The sequence below is a fragment of the Rhinatrema bivittatum genome, chromosome 8 (genome assembly GCF_901001135.1).
Source record: "Rhinatrema bivittatum chromosome 8, aRhiBiv1.1, whole genome shotgun sequence".
Taxonomy (NCBI): domain Eukaryota; kingdom Metazoa; phylum Chordata; class Amphibia; order Gymnophiona; family Rhinatrematidae; genus Rhinatrema; species Rhinatrema bivittatum.
In genome coordinates, this window is record NC_042622.1 from 149,986,022 (window position 1) to 150,004,775 (window position 18,754).

General features: G+C 46.4%; 1 protein-coding gene across 3 annotated transcripts in view; it reads right to left on the minus strand.

The window, feature by feature from the left end:
• Window positions 1–5,136: 5,136 nt before the first annotated feature.
• C8H11orf80 (chromosome 8 C11orf80 homolog) overlaps window positions 5,137–18,754 on the minus strand; it is a 42,760-nt gene continuing 29,142 nt past the window's right edge. For 2 of the 3 annotated variants that reach the window (XM_029613233.1, XM_029613232.1), the window contains one exon: window positions 5,308–6,622. In XM_029613233.1, the coding sequence (XP_029469093.1) occupies window positions 6,569–6,622 (54 nt within the window). In that variant the 3' untranslated portion in view covers window positions 5,308–6,568. Of the gene's footprint in view, window positions 6,623–18,754 lie in introns of all 3 variants that reach the window. The other variant, XM_029613234.1, reaches the window with a different exon arrangement.

Below are 18,754 nucleotides of genomic sequence, written 5' to 3' on the forward strand. Positions count from 1 at the left end.
CTTATTAGGACAGCAAACTGAGCCCAAAATAACACTGGAACCAGCAAGCTTACGTTTAATTAGGATGAATCCACCCTTATTATCTTTCATTAGCTTTATCAACCAATAGAAGAAAATTGTTTTTAAACACAATACCAACACCTCTTTTTCCATAGCTGAAAAAATGTGGGAGCCCTTGTGACTTATGGAGTGATCCCAATTAAAGCCTAGCAAATTTTATATATAAGATGATTGATCATGTTTCATTTTCCTGATAGCTCAGAAATACATCCCATCTGAAATAAAGTATCCTGTCTGACTTAATCACTCAGAGAGCAATGTTCAGTGCCACTTGGCCACATAGGTTCAGACTAATTCGGCTAAGTGGCGGTATCTGAATATCCAGCCAAATTCAACAGCCGGTAGTTAGCTATACCGATTTTCTATAAAATCAGAATGATGTACATTAAATAAATAATACATTAAAAACTTATCCAGCTAAATAGTTGTCTTAGTGGTGGGCGGGATGGGTCGCGAGCAGGGCATTTAAAATCCGCCCGTTAGAGAATAGCCACTGCCATTAGCAATGGTTACATGGAATAGACTTAGTTTTTGGGTACTTGCCAGGTTCTTATGGCCTGGATTGGCCACTGTTGGAAACAGGATGCTGGGCTTGATGGACCCTTGGTCTGACCCAGTATGGCATTTTCTTATGTTCTTATGTTAGGAAATATTTCTTTACAGAGATGGTGGTGGATGTATGGAACAACCTTCCAGTGGAACTGGTGGAGACAGAAACAGTAACTGAATTCAAGAAAGCATGGGATAAATACAGAGGATCTGTAAGGTAGTGATGGAAATTCTAAAGCTAAACTTAATGGGTTGGATGGGCAGACTAGATGGGCTATATGTTCTATTTTAGTTGTCATGTTTCCCTGTTTCTCTAAATTATACCTGCTATTGAGAGGTCTAAAGGTAGCCAGGAAAATTTATCTGGCTAAGCCACTAAATATCTCAGCTAAGTTAGCCAGATGTATTTCTCAAGCTAGCCAGATACCTTTTAAATATCTATCTAAAATTACAGTGGATATCCATGATCTCTCCCTTGCCAAAGCGAAAGAACAAAATGAACTCTCAGAAAAGCCTATAACATTTTCTCCAAAGCCTAAATGAAACATATCAAAAAAGCTGAATCAGAAATAAATGGACACCCTCACAACCACCCAATCATGAGAAACTTGTGGTCTACCCACCCCTTTAAAACAGATAAAAAAAGTAAAGATCCTAACACCAGAATGTTCATTGGCCAGAAAGCTAGAAATCAAATCCCACAATTTTTCACCTAATGGTAAATCTAAGTGAAATACTACCAGCCAAAAATGCTCAGAGGAAAGATATGCCTTTTCTTGACCTGATCAAATAAAGTTTCTCATATATTGGAATTAAAGTCAAGCAAACAAACAAAACATAACTCATTGTAACATCATTCCCTATATAGACATCAAAATACTATACCAAAGTTTCAAAATGGAACTTGACTCCAAACACAGCAGTCTTTTCATACAATCTGTTGCCAGGAACTCCATTTTGCTTTCATTCTTTTCTGGGATTCTTTACCTCTGTTTTCTCTTACCAGATATTCTGCATTTTGGGAGAGCATCTGTCCAATATCTATTGTGCAGCTCTCATCAATTCTTACTACATCTAGTTTTTCTAGAAAGTTCGTCTAGGATTCTAGAGCAGGGGTGGATATCCTGAAAACCTGGCCTATTTGTGACTTCGAGGACCGGAGTTGGCCACCCCTATTCTAGAGTATACTCAGAACCCCCAGTTTCCTTTGGCAGCTCAAGGGTAGATTCTGCAACAAGGGTTTGAAAATGAAGTAGCAATCATGGCATATTTGCATAAATTTGAAATGATTTGCATATTGTTCATATTTTATGTTCTAGAAATAAAATTGTTTTCTGATATTTCATGTCTGGTTAATTTTTTTTTTGTTCTTTTGGGAGATGAGGAAGCTTATAGCGTTATTTACTAAGCCATGGTATTTTTCCTGGAGGGGGAATATGCTACGGAATTTACTAAGCTGCAGTACAGAGTACCACAGTTTAGTAAACCGTGTGTTATTTTCCCTGATGGTAAAACTACGTGGGTTAGTAGCTCACAAAGAATTCTGTGCAGTAGCGCCTTGAAGCCTGGGGCCATCATCTTCTTTATTTAAACATTGTATATTCTGCCTATAACACCACCTCTGCTAAGCAGATTACATATAAACAAAAACAATAGCAAAAAAAAAATAAAATAATAACAAACAATCCAGAACCAAACCTGCATCTGATGATAGTACAAAGCAGGCACTGCATAATATATCTTTAAAACTAATTGAGAGAATACCTCCAGAAATAACAGGGTCAAGCTTCTTCTGGAACTGGAGAGTCAAAAGTTAACTGAAGGTCTACTGCCGGAATTCCACATGGCAGGCCCTACCACAAAGAAGGACCCAGAAAACAAATCGGAAGCCGATCCAAGGTTGCTGTGTAGCAGTAAAGAAGGTGGAGCTCGGTGTGTAAAAAGGACCTTTATTGAAAATTGCCTGACTCTGGCCGAGTTTCGCTCTTTGTCAAGAGCTGCCTCAGGGGCTATGCATGTTTGCAGAACAGATAGTACAAAGTCTTACTCCGGCTGGGTGATTATGAATAGCTTGTGCTCAATTGTTCAAACTCAATATTGCAGCTGCCTTTGTAATCCGGACCACGACAATACAATGTCCAGCTTGGAAATTTTTAACACAATTCTTTGTATATATTTCCAGGGTATGACCCGATTCAATTTGACTGCTTAAAAAGCTGCGGTGTTGTTCAAAGAGCACTGGGTCATACCCTGGAGATATATACAAAGAATTGTGTTAAAAATTTCCAAGCTGGACATTGTATTGTCGTGGTCCGGATTACAAAGGCAGCTGCAATATTGAGTTGGAACAATTGAGCACAAGCTATTCATAATCACCCAGCCGGAGTAAGACTTTGTACTATCTGTTCTGCAAACATGCATAGCCCCTGAGGCAGCTCTTGACAAAGAGCGAAACTCGGCCAGAGTCAGGCAATTTTCAATAAAGGTCCTTTTTACACACCGAGCTCCACTTTCTTTACTGCAACACCCTACCACAAATATAGCGTAAAGAGCAGTGGACGCGTGTTCAACCACGGGTTAAACAATACACTCAGCTCTACCTGGGTAACATTAAGCTAGGTTGAGAGAACATTGTACAAATCTCATTTTTTGGACTTTAGCAGAGTGGGGATGTTTTTGGATCCCCCCTCCCAACTGGGATTTCAGTGCAGGAATAATAGCCTGATCACACTGACTTTTCCTTAACAGAAGTCTCCCAGAAACATCAGCAATTAAAGGATGAAGAAACAACTAAAGTAAAGGAAGAAAGAGCAAGAGCAGGAGATCCCACCTGGATTTTCTCTCCAGGACCAGGACAGGCTGGGTATCCAAGGGGAAGAAAATCTCTAAAGGCAGGAGTTTTGCAGTAAACCTGGGGATACCTCCATGAGGATTCCCATACAGCCACTGGGAGAGTTTGCACAGTTAAAATCACCATGGGCTCTACCCAGAGGTCTGAATTAAAGACAACTACCTACATAGGAAAAACTCCAATGTATCATCAATCAGATGTAAAACTCACACTTCTGGATAATAGACTTTAATTTATTATTACCAATCAGTAAACTTTTAACACCCAGACCTGGTCCTGTCTACTTATTACAGCCTCTCACCTCATGGAAAGCACTGGCAACCTTTTTTCATTGTCTGGGCCAGAAGCGAGTGCTTCCCCCTGTAAAAAGAACCCCCCCCCCCCCCCCCCGGGATTGAGATTCGGCATGGGATATAAAACATGCTAGCCAGAGCTAGGGGTGCCAACTGGCTCCAGCTTTTATGGACAGGTTGATCCATTCCTGCGTTTACTCATTTGCATGCAGGTACTTATAATCTTGCTTGTTTTAGGGAATGCAATAGGAAAATCAGAATAAATCCCAGTACGCAATGGGGTAAAACCAGGACTGGATCAACCTATCCCAAAAATCTGGTGCCAGTTGGCAACCCTAGCCGGAGCAGCCCCAGAAGATATAAATTAGTTGTGTGCCCTGAAGGGAGTTACTAGATGCAGTTCCAACACTGCTCTCTACATTAATGGCGGGGGTGGAAGGGAAATAGAACCAAAAGGTTACTAAGGGCCAAGAGTAACTGATAAGTATGAGAAAAAAATCAAGGGGTAGATTTTAAAAAAGAACGCGATCGCGTACTTTTGTTCGCGCAGCAGGCGCAAACAAAAGTACGCTGGATTTTATAAGATACGAGCATAGCCGCGCGTATCTTATAAAATCCTGGATCAGTGCGCGCAAGGCTGCCGATTTTGGGCAGCCTGCGCGCGCCGAGCCGCTCAGCCTGCCTCCGTTCCCTCCGAGGCCGCTCCGAAATTGGAGCAGCCTCGGAGGGAACTTTCTTTCGCCCTCCCCTCACCTTCCCCTACCTAACCCACCCCCCCCCCCGGCCCTATCTAAACCCCCCCCCCCTTACCTTTGTCCCTCGATTTACGCCTGCTAGAAGCAGACGTAAATCTATGTGCGCCGTCATCCGACCCGGGGGCTGGTCCGGAGGCCTCGACCACGCCCTGGGACGGCGCCACGCCCCCGGTCCAGCCCCCGAAACGCCGTGTCATTTGGCCCCGCCCCCTACACGCCCCCTTAAAAAAAAACCCGGGACTTACGCGCGTCCCGGGGCTCTGTGCGCGCCGGCGGCCTATGCAAAATAGGCACGTGAGGGCCCTGCTCGCATAAATCCGGGCGGATTTACGCAAGCAGGGCATTTAAAATCCGCCCGCAAGAGCGTAAGCTTGCTGGGCAGACTGGATGGGCCGTTTGGTCTTCTTCTGCCGTCATTTCTATGTTACTATATGTAAAAGAAATGGGGGGGGGGGGGGGGGGGGGGGAGGTGTCAGGCACTAGCCTACAAGGACTATAGTATTTTGGGTGGAAGGCTGGGGGATGAGGCCTGAAGCCCTGGAAAGGGATTTTTTTTTTTTATACCATGCTTAACCAGCTATCCATACATACATGAATAATGTTAGAACTGTTCTGAGCTGATAGCCAGATAACATTGGTCAATCCTGGAATGCCTCTGACGCATTCCTGACTTATCAGGCTTTTAGCTGGATAAGTTAGGGGTGGTGAATCCAGCAGGATTTTCAAACTTCACTGTTTGTCCAGCTAAATCCTGCAATTATGGACCACTTAAAGAATAACTCCCCTATTAAGCCTTGGTTCAATACAACAGAGATACTGATGAGATTATCCTTTGACGAGATGTTTTTATTTTTATAGATTCTTTATACATTTTTAGGTAGATGTTACAATTTATAAAAGCAGTTTATAAGCTGAATAAATTAAATGGTAAAATGTCTGTATTACACTTTGTTGTATGTATGTGTGTGTTTCCCCTCCTAATACCTTTGAAATGGCTAGACATACTTCCAACAACCTTTCTGTGGACGGGCATCTGGCTTTGCCACTTTTCAAAGTTGAGAATGATTTTGGGGTGTGTGGAAGGAGGGCAAAGTTGGCAGCTTTCTCATAGGAAATGTGTGTCCCTCCCCCTTTATAAATTGATCTAGCTGTACCAAACTATGCGTGGCAATAAATCCTTGGTGGGACATCACACTTTTCCACTTTTCTTGGCTGGTGATTCAGAGGAAGCACAGGTGGCAGGAAAGCTGACACATTTTGAAAGGAAATGCATGGGAGGGTTGAACAGAAGCTAGCTAGAAAGTCACCTTCTGCTTGGTTTAAATTGTATTCCTGATGGTTTGCAAAAAAAGACTTTTTCAGACACTATGAGCCCTAATCTGTCTGAAATTCAGTACTAATATCACCTCCCCCCCCCCAATTATATCTAAATTCTTAACTATAACCAAAATAACCAACTTTGGGTAAAAGGGTGCAGTAGTTTAGGCAATTTTCATGCTAGCTTCATGGCTGTAAAGCAGTGCTTTTCACCTGTAATCTTTGCCCCCATGTTCACAGTAAAGCTAGTCACACCTTTTATTTTGAAAATTGCCCACGGGAAAACTGTCAGAGATTTGCACCTATTTTGCTGCGGATGCTATTTCCAAACCAAAACTAAGCATCTAGTTTTCACCGCTTACCTAACCCTGCCCCAGGAATGCCACCGCCTCAATGTGGGTAAAAGCACATGCATCATGGCGCAAACCACACACTTTTGCCTGTATACAGGGTAGGCAATTGTCAGACAGCCAGGTTACACAGGTAAAACACTTTTGAATCCACAGCAATCCCTTCATAAATTGCTCTCTTATTCTAAAGACCAGTATAAAAAAAAAAAAAAAAAAAAGGAAGCAAATTTATTTCTGGAGGAAACAGACAGGAAAGCTAACAATGGGACCATCTACAAACAAACTAGAGCTGAGAATGAGATCTTCCATATTGCAGCCCACATTGCTGCTCTGTAGACATCATGAGGAGCTGCATATTCTTGATCTTCTGATGGTCCTTTGGCCTGTGTTCCCTCAGCATGTCCAGTCTGACAATTTCGATACTTCTTGAAGCCAGAGTTTATCCTCCTGCCAGAGAAAGGGAAAAAGCTTCAAGTTAACATTTTGTTTGCACACAGTCCTGGATCTTCAGCTTGCAATAGACATCTTAAGGAGGGCCACAAAAAGCAGTGAAGATTGGCGAACTGCTATGCTCCTGCAATAAGCCTACACTGCTGCCACCACAGGACCTCACTGGAACTATGAGTTCATTATCTGGCTCCCTCCGTGTTTCACAGCTATGGCCTACAGGGGTACCGGTATTGGGCCCCTGTCCACCACTATGAATGGATTCTGAGCAGCTGATCCACGGCATCCAGCAAAGCTGAAAATATAAAGGGGAAGGGGGAAGTCATTTGGAAGTTGGGAAAACCAGTACCTGGACTGGAAAGGGGAGAATGGGAAGTCAAGTCAGAGAATTAAATCAATTGGAGTGTTCACTTTTGAAAGGCTCCAGCTTAGATTTTAATTACTCACCTTTCCAAAGTCCAGCTCAAGGCAAGTTATAATTTAGGTACTGTCATTACTTTTCTACCCTAAAGGCCTTACATTCAGGGCATAGATTTTGTAGCAAGACAGAGCTTTTGCATAATCTAGTTCTTAAAAGGAAAATTTATCCTAAATTAGGGTTGCTAACCCTCACAAATTGATCCTGTGTATGTTTTGTTCAGTTGCATATTTTGTAGTTTCAACTGCTGATTTCCTATGGAAAAGTCAGGACACAAATGCAACAGTAAATAAGGAATCAAAAGCCTCCCTTTCCAGAAACACTTACTGGATCTGGGAATACCACCCTTATCGGGCTCTCATATTGGCTTTTCTCTTACTCACACTTTGAGAGCCCTTCCTATTCACCTCAAAACGAGTTGTACGTTCCTCCACCTGGGTCAATCCCAGAAGGACAGAAAAAGGAAAAAATGTATACTAATACAAAGAGAATAGAGTAAATAACCGATTCACATCTACCCGTTCTAGACCTCTCATGATTTTAAACATCTCTATCATATCCTCCCTCATCCGTCTCTTCTCCAAGCTGAAAAGTCCTAACCTCTTTAGTCTTTCCTCATAGGGGAGCTGTTCCATTCCCCTTATTTTGGTAATGAGTTCTCAGATGGGCCCACGAATCTCACCTTGCAGGACAACCCAGGATCTTGACGACTCAGGAACTAATCACTTGCCACTACTGGTGGCTCCAAATACATCAGGATACAAAATGCTATGAGGAGTCCTGTCCAGTTTATACTGCCAATAAAAGCCCCTGAGCACAGCCTTGGGGCCTGTTGCAGTCGCTATCTGATCCCAAAGAACCATGGACGCATCTGGCAACAGATTTCATCACAGATCTTCCTCTCTCTGAAGATAATACCATCATTTGGGTAATCGTGGATCAATTCTCCAAAATGGCCCACTTTATTCTGCTACCTGGACTACCTTCAGAACCAGAACTAGGCCGTTTATTTGTACATGTGTTACGCCTTCATGGACTTCCTCAACACATCTTTTCTGACCATGGGATTGAGTTAGATTTCTCCTCAGCTTACCATCCTCAAACTAATGATCAAACTGAGCATACAAATTAATCCCTCAAAGTCTACGTTCTTATGTAAACTAGTGCCAGGGAAATTGGGCTTCTGTCCTACCCTGGGCCAAGATCTGTCATAATTAACACCACCAATAAATCTACAGGATCCTCACCTTTTTATCTGGTTTATGGAGACATCCACAAATAACCTTACCTATGGCAATATCCATAGCTTGCTCCACTGCCAATGTCATGGGACATGAATTACACCAACTTTGACAATCAAGTCTTGAGTTACTAGAACTAGCCACCACCTGATCCAAAGATCAGGCAGACTAGAAACGTCATCCAGTGCTTCAACTTCAACCAGAGGAATTGGTATGACTTGTTGAAATTGTCCCTGTCTGGAGAAAAGTCCAGACAGGGATTAAAGCCAAAGATGGGACTACTTTTCAGTTTCAAAACATAACATTTATTAAGTAGCTTAGAGATCTAGGATTGCTGGCAGGTTTATTTATTTCATGCATGCATACAAAAGTTAAAATAGCAGAAGCTGTAAGGAAAATCAAGATTGTGTTTCCTTAAGGGAGTTAACGGAGCCACGTATCACAGAATTTAACTGTTCACTAGGTAGTGCCAGTCTACTCATCGTTTTAAATTTGCCTTAGTCTTTTTCTACTGTTAAACATGGCTCGCACATTATTCCCCCCTCCCCTCTCATATCCCCTACGTTTGCTGGTACTTTTCCATCATGCGCCTCTCAGACATCATATATTATGCTTACTCAGTAGTTCTTTTGTTCTTGTAGTTGCTTCCCAGGCACCTTCTTATCTCATGCAGTCTCATTCTTTTCCACACTAATGCACAGCCTGTGTTTCTATCCCTGGGCTGACCATGACCGTATCATTTCAGTTACATGGGGCAGTTTTCTTAAAGCAGCAATTAACAACCTACTTAAATCCTCAGATTGAAATCCTGGATGTTACCACTCATGATCAGCAGGGTCCTGGACTCTCAGCATTTCCAGCACGCGGCATCACCGACAGGCAGCGGCATCACAGTATGCGTCTCGGGATGAGGCCCCGCCCCCTTTAAGCGCGTCATCCCCAGAAGTCTGGCAAATTGTGCGGGAGAATTTCAGTACTTAAAGCCCCGACTTCAGCATAGCCTGTAGCTGAGGCGAGGTTATCTTGTGCTGGTGCTCTTCTTGTATTCTGTTGTTTCGCTGCCTGACTTGGTTTGCCTTCCCGTTTATTCTCTTGCTTTGCTGTCTACCTCGACCCGGACTGGATTTGGACTATTCCTGGTGTACTTCACTGGCTGAGTGGACATCACCATTCCTACCGCCTGAGATCCTTCCTTTTGGCCTAAAAGGTAAGACTGTTAACCATCAAGGATTCACTAAATCGTAACACTGGAATTTAAGGCTCTGCATGCCCTCCCTTAGATTAGCCGCACGATACATGAGTCCATTCCCATTATTCACTAGATTGGAAATGTGGCCTATAAATTAAAATTGCCACCCACTCTCCAGATCCACGATGTGTTCCACATATCCCTCTTGAAACAAGCAGTCTTGCCATGGCCATTTAGAACTCCACCTTGACCAACCAATATTCTATTACAAGAATATACACAGTATGAAGTCACAGATCATAGATTATTTATTTATTTGTTTTTATTTTATTTAGATTTATATTCCACTTTTCACAGTGCTTCAAAGTGGATTACATTCAGGTACTGTAGGTATTTCCCTATCCCCAGAGGGCTTACAATCTAAGTTTGTACCTGAGGCAATGGAGGGTAAAGTGACTTGCTCAAGGTCACAAGGAGCGACAACGGGACTCGAATGCTGGTCTCCTGGTTTATAGCCCACTGCTCTAACCACTAGGCTACTCCTCCACTCCAGCACAAGATTAATTTACAGTACCTCATTTCTTGGAAAAATTATGGACCAGAAGAAAATTCATGGGAACCAGCTACCAACCTCAGAGTCCCCCAACTGGTTCAAGAGTTCCACAATGGCTGCCCATGAAGCCAAAACCCAGAAACATGGGGAGGGGGGTAATGTTAGAGCCTGTGGTCCCCAGATGCTCTCTTCCAGTCACAGGATTTACCAGCATCCAACTCTGTCATCTCGGCAGAACCTCACCAGTACACGCAAACAACGGGGACCCAGCAAAGGATACCTTACACATGTGTGCCTATTATACATGCTGAGACGTGAAATATGCAGGAGTTGCACCCGGATGACATCACCCTTTCTGAGTATTTAAGCCTGCTCAGTTCTCTACTCCTCACCTCAGCAACAAGTCTCCTGAGTTCCTGCTTTTCAGTGTGTTGCTTTTGTGTCCTTCTCTTTGTTCCATTGGTCTCCTGCTCCTTGTGTTCTCCCTCGTCCTGCCTTACCTTCTGCTTCTCTATTGTTCCTTTGGTGGTTTGTCTTGGCTGATCTTCTGGACTCTGACCTAGACTTGGACTGGACTGCTGCCTGCCTCCACCCCTGGACTGTTCACCGGATTACATTGATTGCTGCCTGTCTTAACCCTTGACTTGTCCACTAAATTATGTTGCCTGCCATCTGCCTTCACCATTGGCCTGCCCACTGGATTACAGATTTTATGGCCTGAAGTTAAAGTTGTTTTTATCTAAGGTATGTCCACCAGCTGCCAGCGTGGACCATTCGGGCCTTGCCTGTCTTTTGTAATCCAAACTGTGCAGAGTTTGTTCACCTTAGTGCGAATGGGGCCTGGGAAAAAGTGTTGGCAGGATGATGGGCTGGTTAAGATGGAATTCAGACACCGCTTTAGGCAGGAACTTAGGGCGCATATGTAAGTGTAAGGGGATAAGTCTACTAAGGCCTAGAGCTTGCTAACCCTGCATGCTGAAGCGACCATCACCAAAAATATGATCTTCTAGGTCAGGTACTTCAGGTCAAAGGAGCACAGCAGCTGAAAGGGAGCTGCTAACACCACATTAAGGTCACTCAATGTGGTGAGCTAACACCACATTGAGGTCCAAAGACACAAAGGGGAGGGGAGGCTTCAACTGAAGCAGGCCCCAGATGAAATGTACAATTATAGGCTGTACAGAGATGGGTGTACAATCTACACCACAATGATGTGTGCTAATTGCACTCAGATGAACTCTAATAGATTTGGTCTTCAAACCAGCTTCCAATAAGTGGAGAAAGTAGTCAAGAAGTTTTTGTGCGGAGCAGGAGAAAGAATATAGGGCCTTCTGCTCACACCACACAGAAAACCTCCTCCACTTCAGTTCATAGCACTCTCTAGTGGAAAGCTTTCTGGAAGCCACCAGGACCAGAGACATATTCTCCGAGAGATCGAGCGGTTGCAATATCAATCTCTTAACATTCAGATTGCGAGCAACAGGGCCTGGAGGTTGAGATGGCACAACCAGCCTCAATCTTGGTTGCTGAGATCTGGGGAAGTCCCCAGCCTGATTGGTTTCTGGATGGACATCTCCTAATTGAGTGGAAACCTTATCTGTCTCAGCCAATGGGGGGCTATGAGGATCATAGTCCTTTTTTCCTCCTGAAGCTTCAAGAAAGCTTTCGTTACCAGTGGAATTGGAGAATATGCATACAAGAAAACCTCACCCTAATGGCGGGCGAAGGCATCTGAAGCTGGTTTGCCATGTATCCAGGGTGCAGAACTGAGGAGCCTTCCTGTTCAAAGGCACTGCAAAGAGATCCACATCGAGGCTTCCCAGATTCGTGATCCCTTGGTCCAGAGACAATTCATAAGGTCTGAAGGCATGACTCAGTCTGATCACTATTACATTCTTCTCTGTTCCAGTCAGGTACATGGCACTGAGCACCATCCCATGGGAGTGGGTAAAGACCAGATATGGACCACTTCCTGACACAGGAGATACAATCCCGTATCTCCCTGCTTGTTGACATCCCACGTTGCCACTTGGTTTTCAATCTGTATCAGAACAATTTTGTTGGACAGCTGATCTCTGAAAGACCCTAGCGCTTACCTAGTCACCCAGAGCTCCAGGAAATTGATTTGACAGGGACATTCCTGGGCAGACCATAGACCCTGGGTGCTAAGTCCATCTACATGAGTTCCCCAGCCCAAGGTGGATACATCCATGGTTAGGACAATTTGGGTGGGAGGACTTTGGAAGAACACTCCCCTTACAAAATTAGAAAATTCCCTCCAAGACAAAAAGACCTAGAGGGATGGTGTAACTGATGTGATCCTGCAGGTCCTGAGTAGCTTGTCGCCACTGCGACCTCAAAGTCCATTGGGTCTTTTGCATATGCAGAAGTGTCAAGGGAGTGATGTGTGCTGCAGGGGCCACATGGCCCAACAGCCTCAACATATGCTAAGCTGATGCTTGCTGGCTCTTTGTCATGATGGTCATCAGGTTGATGGCCCGTTGCCATGGCAGGAAGGCCTTGGCCTAACCATGTCTAGCAAGGCTCCAATGAAGTCCAATTGTGGTGATGGCTGAAATGGAATTTGGGATAGTTGACAATGATCTCTAGTGGCCCCAGCACCTGGATGGTCGAGTGCATGGACTTGTCAACCCCCTGCCTGAGAGGTTCTCTTGACCAGCCAATCATCCAGATACAGGAAAACATGAACTCCCAGTCTGCAAAGGTGTGCCACCAACATGCTAGGCATTTTGTGAAGATACGTGGGACTGATGCAAGCTCAAACAGCAGAATGTGATACTGGAAGTGCTACTTTCCCACCATGAATCTGAGATACTTCTGGTAGCCTGAGAAGATATTGATGTGATGTGAGTATAGGCGTCTTTTAGGTGCAGGGGCATAGCCATCCCCCTTTTTGCAAGAAGACAATCAGGGTACCCAGGGAAACCATCTTGAACTTTTCTCTTTTGATGAACTGGTTCAAGACCCTTAGGTCTAGGATCAGATGGAGTCTCGCTGTTTTCTTTGGTATCAGGAAGTACCAGGTGTATAATCCCCACTCTCTTTGCCCTGATGGAATGGGCTCGACCACCTGGGACGTTAAGAGGGAGGAGAGCTCCACTACTAGTACCTCCTGATGCACTATTGTGCCCCAGAATAGGCACCCAATAGTTTTAATTTGTACCCCTCATGAATGATAGACAGAACCCACTGGTCTGAAGTTACACTGGGCCACTGATTCACAAAGAACTGCAGCCTTCCCATGAGCAGCATGTTTCATCGCTTCAAGTATGGGTGACTTGGTTATGTTCTCTGCAATCTAGTCAAAACCCTGTACCTGGAGTAGACTGAGGTGCCGGCTGGGGCTTCATGGCCCTCTGTAGCGTGGGTTGGTTACGAGGGGCCTGGTGTTGCTGATGGGAGCGAAGTGGCAGAGGGTAGTACCTCTTCAGGTGGAAGGAGGACTTCCTGGGCCCAAACCTTGATGGCCTCTTGGTTGAGGAGGATGGATCTTGAGTGCCAGTGGGGAGCTGCTGGAGTGTTCCTGGATCTGGGCCACTGCATCCTTCAGTTTATCCCAAAGAGATTCTCTCCTGTACATGGCACATCAGCGAGTCACTCCTGCATCACTGGTCTGAGATCCAAGACCCGCAGCCATGTGAGCCTGCAAGCACAGATTCTTACTGCAGAGACCCTCGATGCATTTTTTGAAAACATTTAGGTCAAACAGACACAATGTTTTCCACACTCCAGACCCTTATGCACAAGCGACTGGAGGGTATCTTGTTTATGCTGAGGCAGTTGCTTGGCAACTTCCTGCATCTGCTTTAGGATGTCACGCATGTACAGGCTCATATAGAGCTGGTAGGCCTCTATGCAGGCAATAAGTATAATGCTCTGGAACATCTTCCTCCCAAGAGCATCCTTTGCTCTCTGATCCTTCCCTGAGGGTGCCAAAGAATGGCCAGGAGAAGGAAGTATGTAAAGGAGACTAGAGGAACAGCACTGTGCAAGGAAGAGCAGCTGAGGGAATACCTGGCGCCAGATGTGTTTGAGGGCCTGCTGGAGAAGCTTGACACAGCAGGAGAGATGGCAGGTAAGCTTGGGACATCTGGGATGAAGTTTTTCATAAGACTGTCACATATATAACTCTATATGTGGAAATCTTATGGAAAATGATGTGTTAGAAGGAGTTATACTACTTAAATCTGCTTTTAATGTCTTTGAAGGCCTCAGCACTCTATCCAGAGGACCAACCACTGGAACACCCAGAGAAGTGACCTATAGAGGAGCTGGAAAATCAATCTTGGGAGGAGGCAGAGAACCTTCTTCAGGAAGTGCTGGAAAATCAACCTCGTGAGGTGCCAGAGGAGGATGATGAAGAGGACCTCCTTCTGCTGAGAAATGTTACCCTTTCCTAGTTCATGGAGGAGACTCATCTTGGCTGGGACATGGAGCCCCAGGCTCAGCTCACTGAGGATATGGGTTCAACCACACCAGCCTTCAACAAGGCCGAGAGTTCGGACTCTAGGACTGCTTGATGTCCCAAGGGGTCCCAGGGGGAATCCGCTGGGATTGTTTTGAAGTTTAGGCGGTAACCATGTTTCACGATGGCCAGAACCCACCGGTCTGTGGTGGTGGGGGCTCAGTGGTCTGCAAACAGACACAGTTGGCCTCCAACTGGTGGGCAAGGAGCCGCAGGCACCAGGAGTTGGCCTCCATTCTCTCACCGTAAGTCAAAAGCCCGCAGCTGGGCTGGGCTGCGGTGTGGGCTGGGGCCTGGGGATGTGCTGCTGGCGAGGCAGGCTCCTGGTTCTAGCACTTGATGCCCTGGTACATGTAGCTGGAGGACTGTACCTTCTCTGGCTGTAGAAGGGCTTGTGAAGGCCTGGTCGTGGAGGCCTGCGCCCAGAAGACTGTGGGTCAGAGGAACTGGCCGAAAACTGGTGCAAGGTTTCATGGTGGTCCTTGAGCTGAGCTACTGCATCCCTGAACTTGTCACCAAATAGATTCTCTCCAGTACGGGGTAGGTCTGCCAACCTCTCCTGAACCTCGGGACGAAAGACAGAGGCTCGAAGCCAGGCCATGCGTCAGGCACTAGTGCCCACAGCTAACACCCTGGCTGACATCTCAAAGACGTTATAGGTTGTCCTCACCTCATGCTTTCTGGCTTCCAGTCTCTTTTGAACAACTGCCTCTAGCATCTCCTATTGCTGCTGAGGTAGGTTCTCCACTATCTCTTGAACCTGTTTCCATAGGTTCCTATTATACTGGGACATGTACAACTGGTAGGAAGCAATACAGGCAATGAACATTGCTCCTTGAAAAAACAAACAAAAAAAATCCTCTCCTACCTAGCGAGGCCCTGTGTTCTCGGCCTGGAGGGGCGAATGAATGGGTGTGGGATTTCTTCGCCTTTTTAAAGGGCAGACTCAACAACCACAGACTGGTGGGGGAGCTGCTTCTTTTGGAAGCCCAGGGCGTGCTGCACCAGATAGAGGGCATCTGTCTTCCGATTAACCAGAGGGACAGATCCCGGATGCTCCCAGATCCTGTAGAGAAGTTCTAAAAGAATCTCATGGACCAGGATAGCCACTGCCCCCAATCGGTTCATCCACAAACTGGAGGACCTCCAGCATTTTGTGGCAGGCGTCCTCCTCCGTGAGGAGTTGGAAAGGAATGGCTTCTACCATCGCCCTAACAAAGCCCACAAAGAAAAGGTCTTCTGGGCAAGACTGATGTCTCTCCTCTAGTGGAGAAGGCTCAGAAGGCAAATCACCAGAGTCCTCGGAAGAGATCTCCAAAGAATCATCTGCCCAAGGGTCGAATGGTGCATCCTCCTCACTGATGTCCCCGGGGTGACAGTGAGGGAGACCAACGCCCATTCCCCTTGGTAGTGGCATCAAGGGTTGTCTGGGCAACCTCGTTGCCAGAGGCCTCGGAGGCATAGATGGCACCGGAGGCACCAAGGGAACCAGCGGCCCTGGTACTCCCGATGGCCCGGGAACAGGCTCGGGGAGTGGAAGCACCTTCGTGGGCCTCGGGCACTGTTGCACTTCTTCCTCCTTGGAGGATCCGAGGACTGGAATCGCTCCGGAGGGTGATCCTGGTGACCGATGAGGAACATACTGTGCGCTGGCAATTGGCTGCGTTGGTAGGACGCCCAACAGGACATAGAGATGCTCCAGCAAGGGCACTAGTACTACAGGCGCTGGTTCTGGCACCGGTGCTGGGGGCAGTTCAACATTCCAGAGGGCACAGAGTACCACCTGTGGCACCCTGCCATCCAATTCGTCCTGAAAATCCAGCGATGAAAGTGCAGATGACATAGGAGGTGGATGAGACATCACCAGAGCCTCCACGATGCCCGGCACCAGAATCTGTGGGGAATGTCAGGGACTCCCAGGCCTGGAAAAGGATGGGGCCTCTTCTCCATGGGGTCGCTTCGGGGTGGCTCGGCATGGGCTGGTGCTCCCCCAGCAATGGCACTGGTGCTGTGCGATGATGACTGCCGGTGCTTCCCTTGGTACTCAGCCCCGTCCTTCTCTAGTGCTGAGGAAGCCGACGATACAGATGCCTTGGAACGATCAGACGACGGAGAGGAGGGATTGGGCAGGACGTGGAAGTGACGCCGAGTCAGAAGGGACCCACGAACCTTCAGTGTCGAGGTCCCCAATGCCGGAGTCGATGGAGCCAATTTTTTGGTGCCAAAAAGCTGCTCCATTTTGTCCAGCCGGGAACAATCAACCCTTGGGAGTCATCTGAGCACAGTCTGAGCAGCCATGGATGTCGTGGAAAGCCACCAGGCAGAGGATGCAGACCTTGTGCGGATCAGTGATGGACATGGTCAGTGGGTACTGGGGGCATTTCCGAAAACTGGTCGATGCCATAAAAAGAAGCCAGTGAGCGGTCGATGGCCAGCAGCCACTGGGAGGCAATACACTCAGGAATATACTGTAAAGAATGGGAGAAAACGTACCTATCGAGACGCTGGGGGAAATGATAGCGGGAGGGACCCTGTGCAAGCAAGGTATTATATGAGACCCCCCCTCTTCCTCCCCACCTCACACACAAGCACACAATTTGATACAATCTCTGTAGGGCAAACATACTTCCCTAAAGCATTTATTTACCCCTCATGAAGTCGCCAGCTTTTTTTTTTTTATTCATTTCCCTTCATATGTTAAATACTATGTAAACCTTTTGTTTTCAGATGAAAGCTCCAGGACAGTGGCCGGAGGTCCATCATCTACCATTCATTATGTGTTATTCATGACCATGAGCATACTAACTAGAGCACTGAAATAACCCTCAATCAACAGGAAATCTAGCAGAAGCCACCACAGTTTCTGTAAAGAAATGTACTTAAAGTACAAACATATATATGCTAAGGAAATGTTATTTCAATCCACGCATTGTCTTTCTACATTCTGATTTTGACTATTGACATATAAGCATTATATAGAGAGTCTAAAACTAATGGCTAGTAAGGTAATATTTTGAAAGATGTGGAACTAGCCTAACAATGTACCTAATACCACAAAATGGGCAAGCAATGTTATCATAGAGATGATGTGCATAATATGCATTGGCTTTAGTGCAGGACTTTAACTACCAAATTATGTGGTACCCTATTCACATGACAAGTAAATTTTTAAAGGCCTGCGCAGGCATTCATGTGCCTGCAGTTCCCGGCGCGTGCACATGTTATAATATCCGAATCCTATGCGCACACATGCACCCAATTTTGTATCGGCACAAGTATGTGTGGGCGGGTGCCCACTCGCATGCGCAGGGAGGGAGAAATGTTTTTTAATACACATGCAGAGACGCGAACGGGCCTTTGCCCAGTTCCCTTCCAGTCCATTCCAATTAAGGAGCAGACTGGGAGGGAACTTCCCTATCCCCCTTGTTGCGTCCATCGGTCTCAGACGGCTTCGACCTCTGTGCCTCACCTTTCTTCCTTCTCTCTCCTCAAGCCTTGGGAAGATGGCTGCTGCTGCGTCTTCATGCCACTCTCTCCGGCATCCCCGGATTGGCAACGGCGATGGTGTTCGCCATGATTTTCCTGAGGGCCTCCTAGGGTGCGCGCGCCCGCCACCCACATCTTTATCCACGTCATGGCAGGAATCTCGGGGGCGTCCCCTCCGAGTGACATCATCACATCCTGGTATTTAGCCTGCCCTTCGTTTGCTAACAAACTGAGTTAGCAAGGATTGGATTGCCTCCGGTCTAAGCTGCTCTGACGCTTCCAGCTGCCGCAGGAAGCTCTCTCTGCCCTTCGGGGTAATTCTTCACTAACCTGGGTACCCGCTCCTCAGGGGCCCTTCTGCTCTATTTCAGGTACCTATCCTGGGATACCGGGTACTCGCTCCTTGAGGGCCTGCTCTCCTTACTCTGGTGCCTGCCACTGAATAACATCTGCCTGCCAGGACCTTCTACAATATAGCTTTTGCTCAGTGAGTACTACCTTCAGTCTGTCTCACCTTCAGCTTCAGCGCTCAAGGTTTACATCCGGGACCTGTCCCTGCTACGCCATGCTCCTATCACCTACTCGAATGTGAGACTGGGCTCCTCTGCTGAGGACCCCTGGACTATCTTCACTGCTGCCCGCTCCAGGCAGTACCATCAAGCTGGAAAATAAATACTACTTCTCTGTGTCTGCGTGTATAGAGTCTAGCCTCGTACTGCGGTTCCTCATGGGGCTCCTCCCCGTGGGAGTGGCCATCAC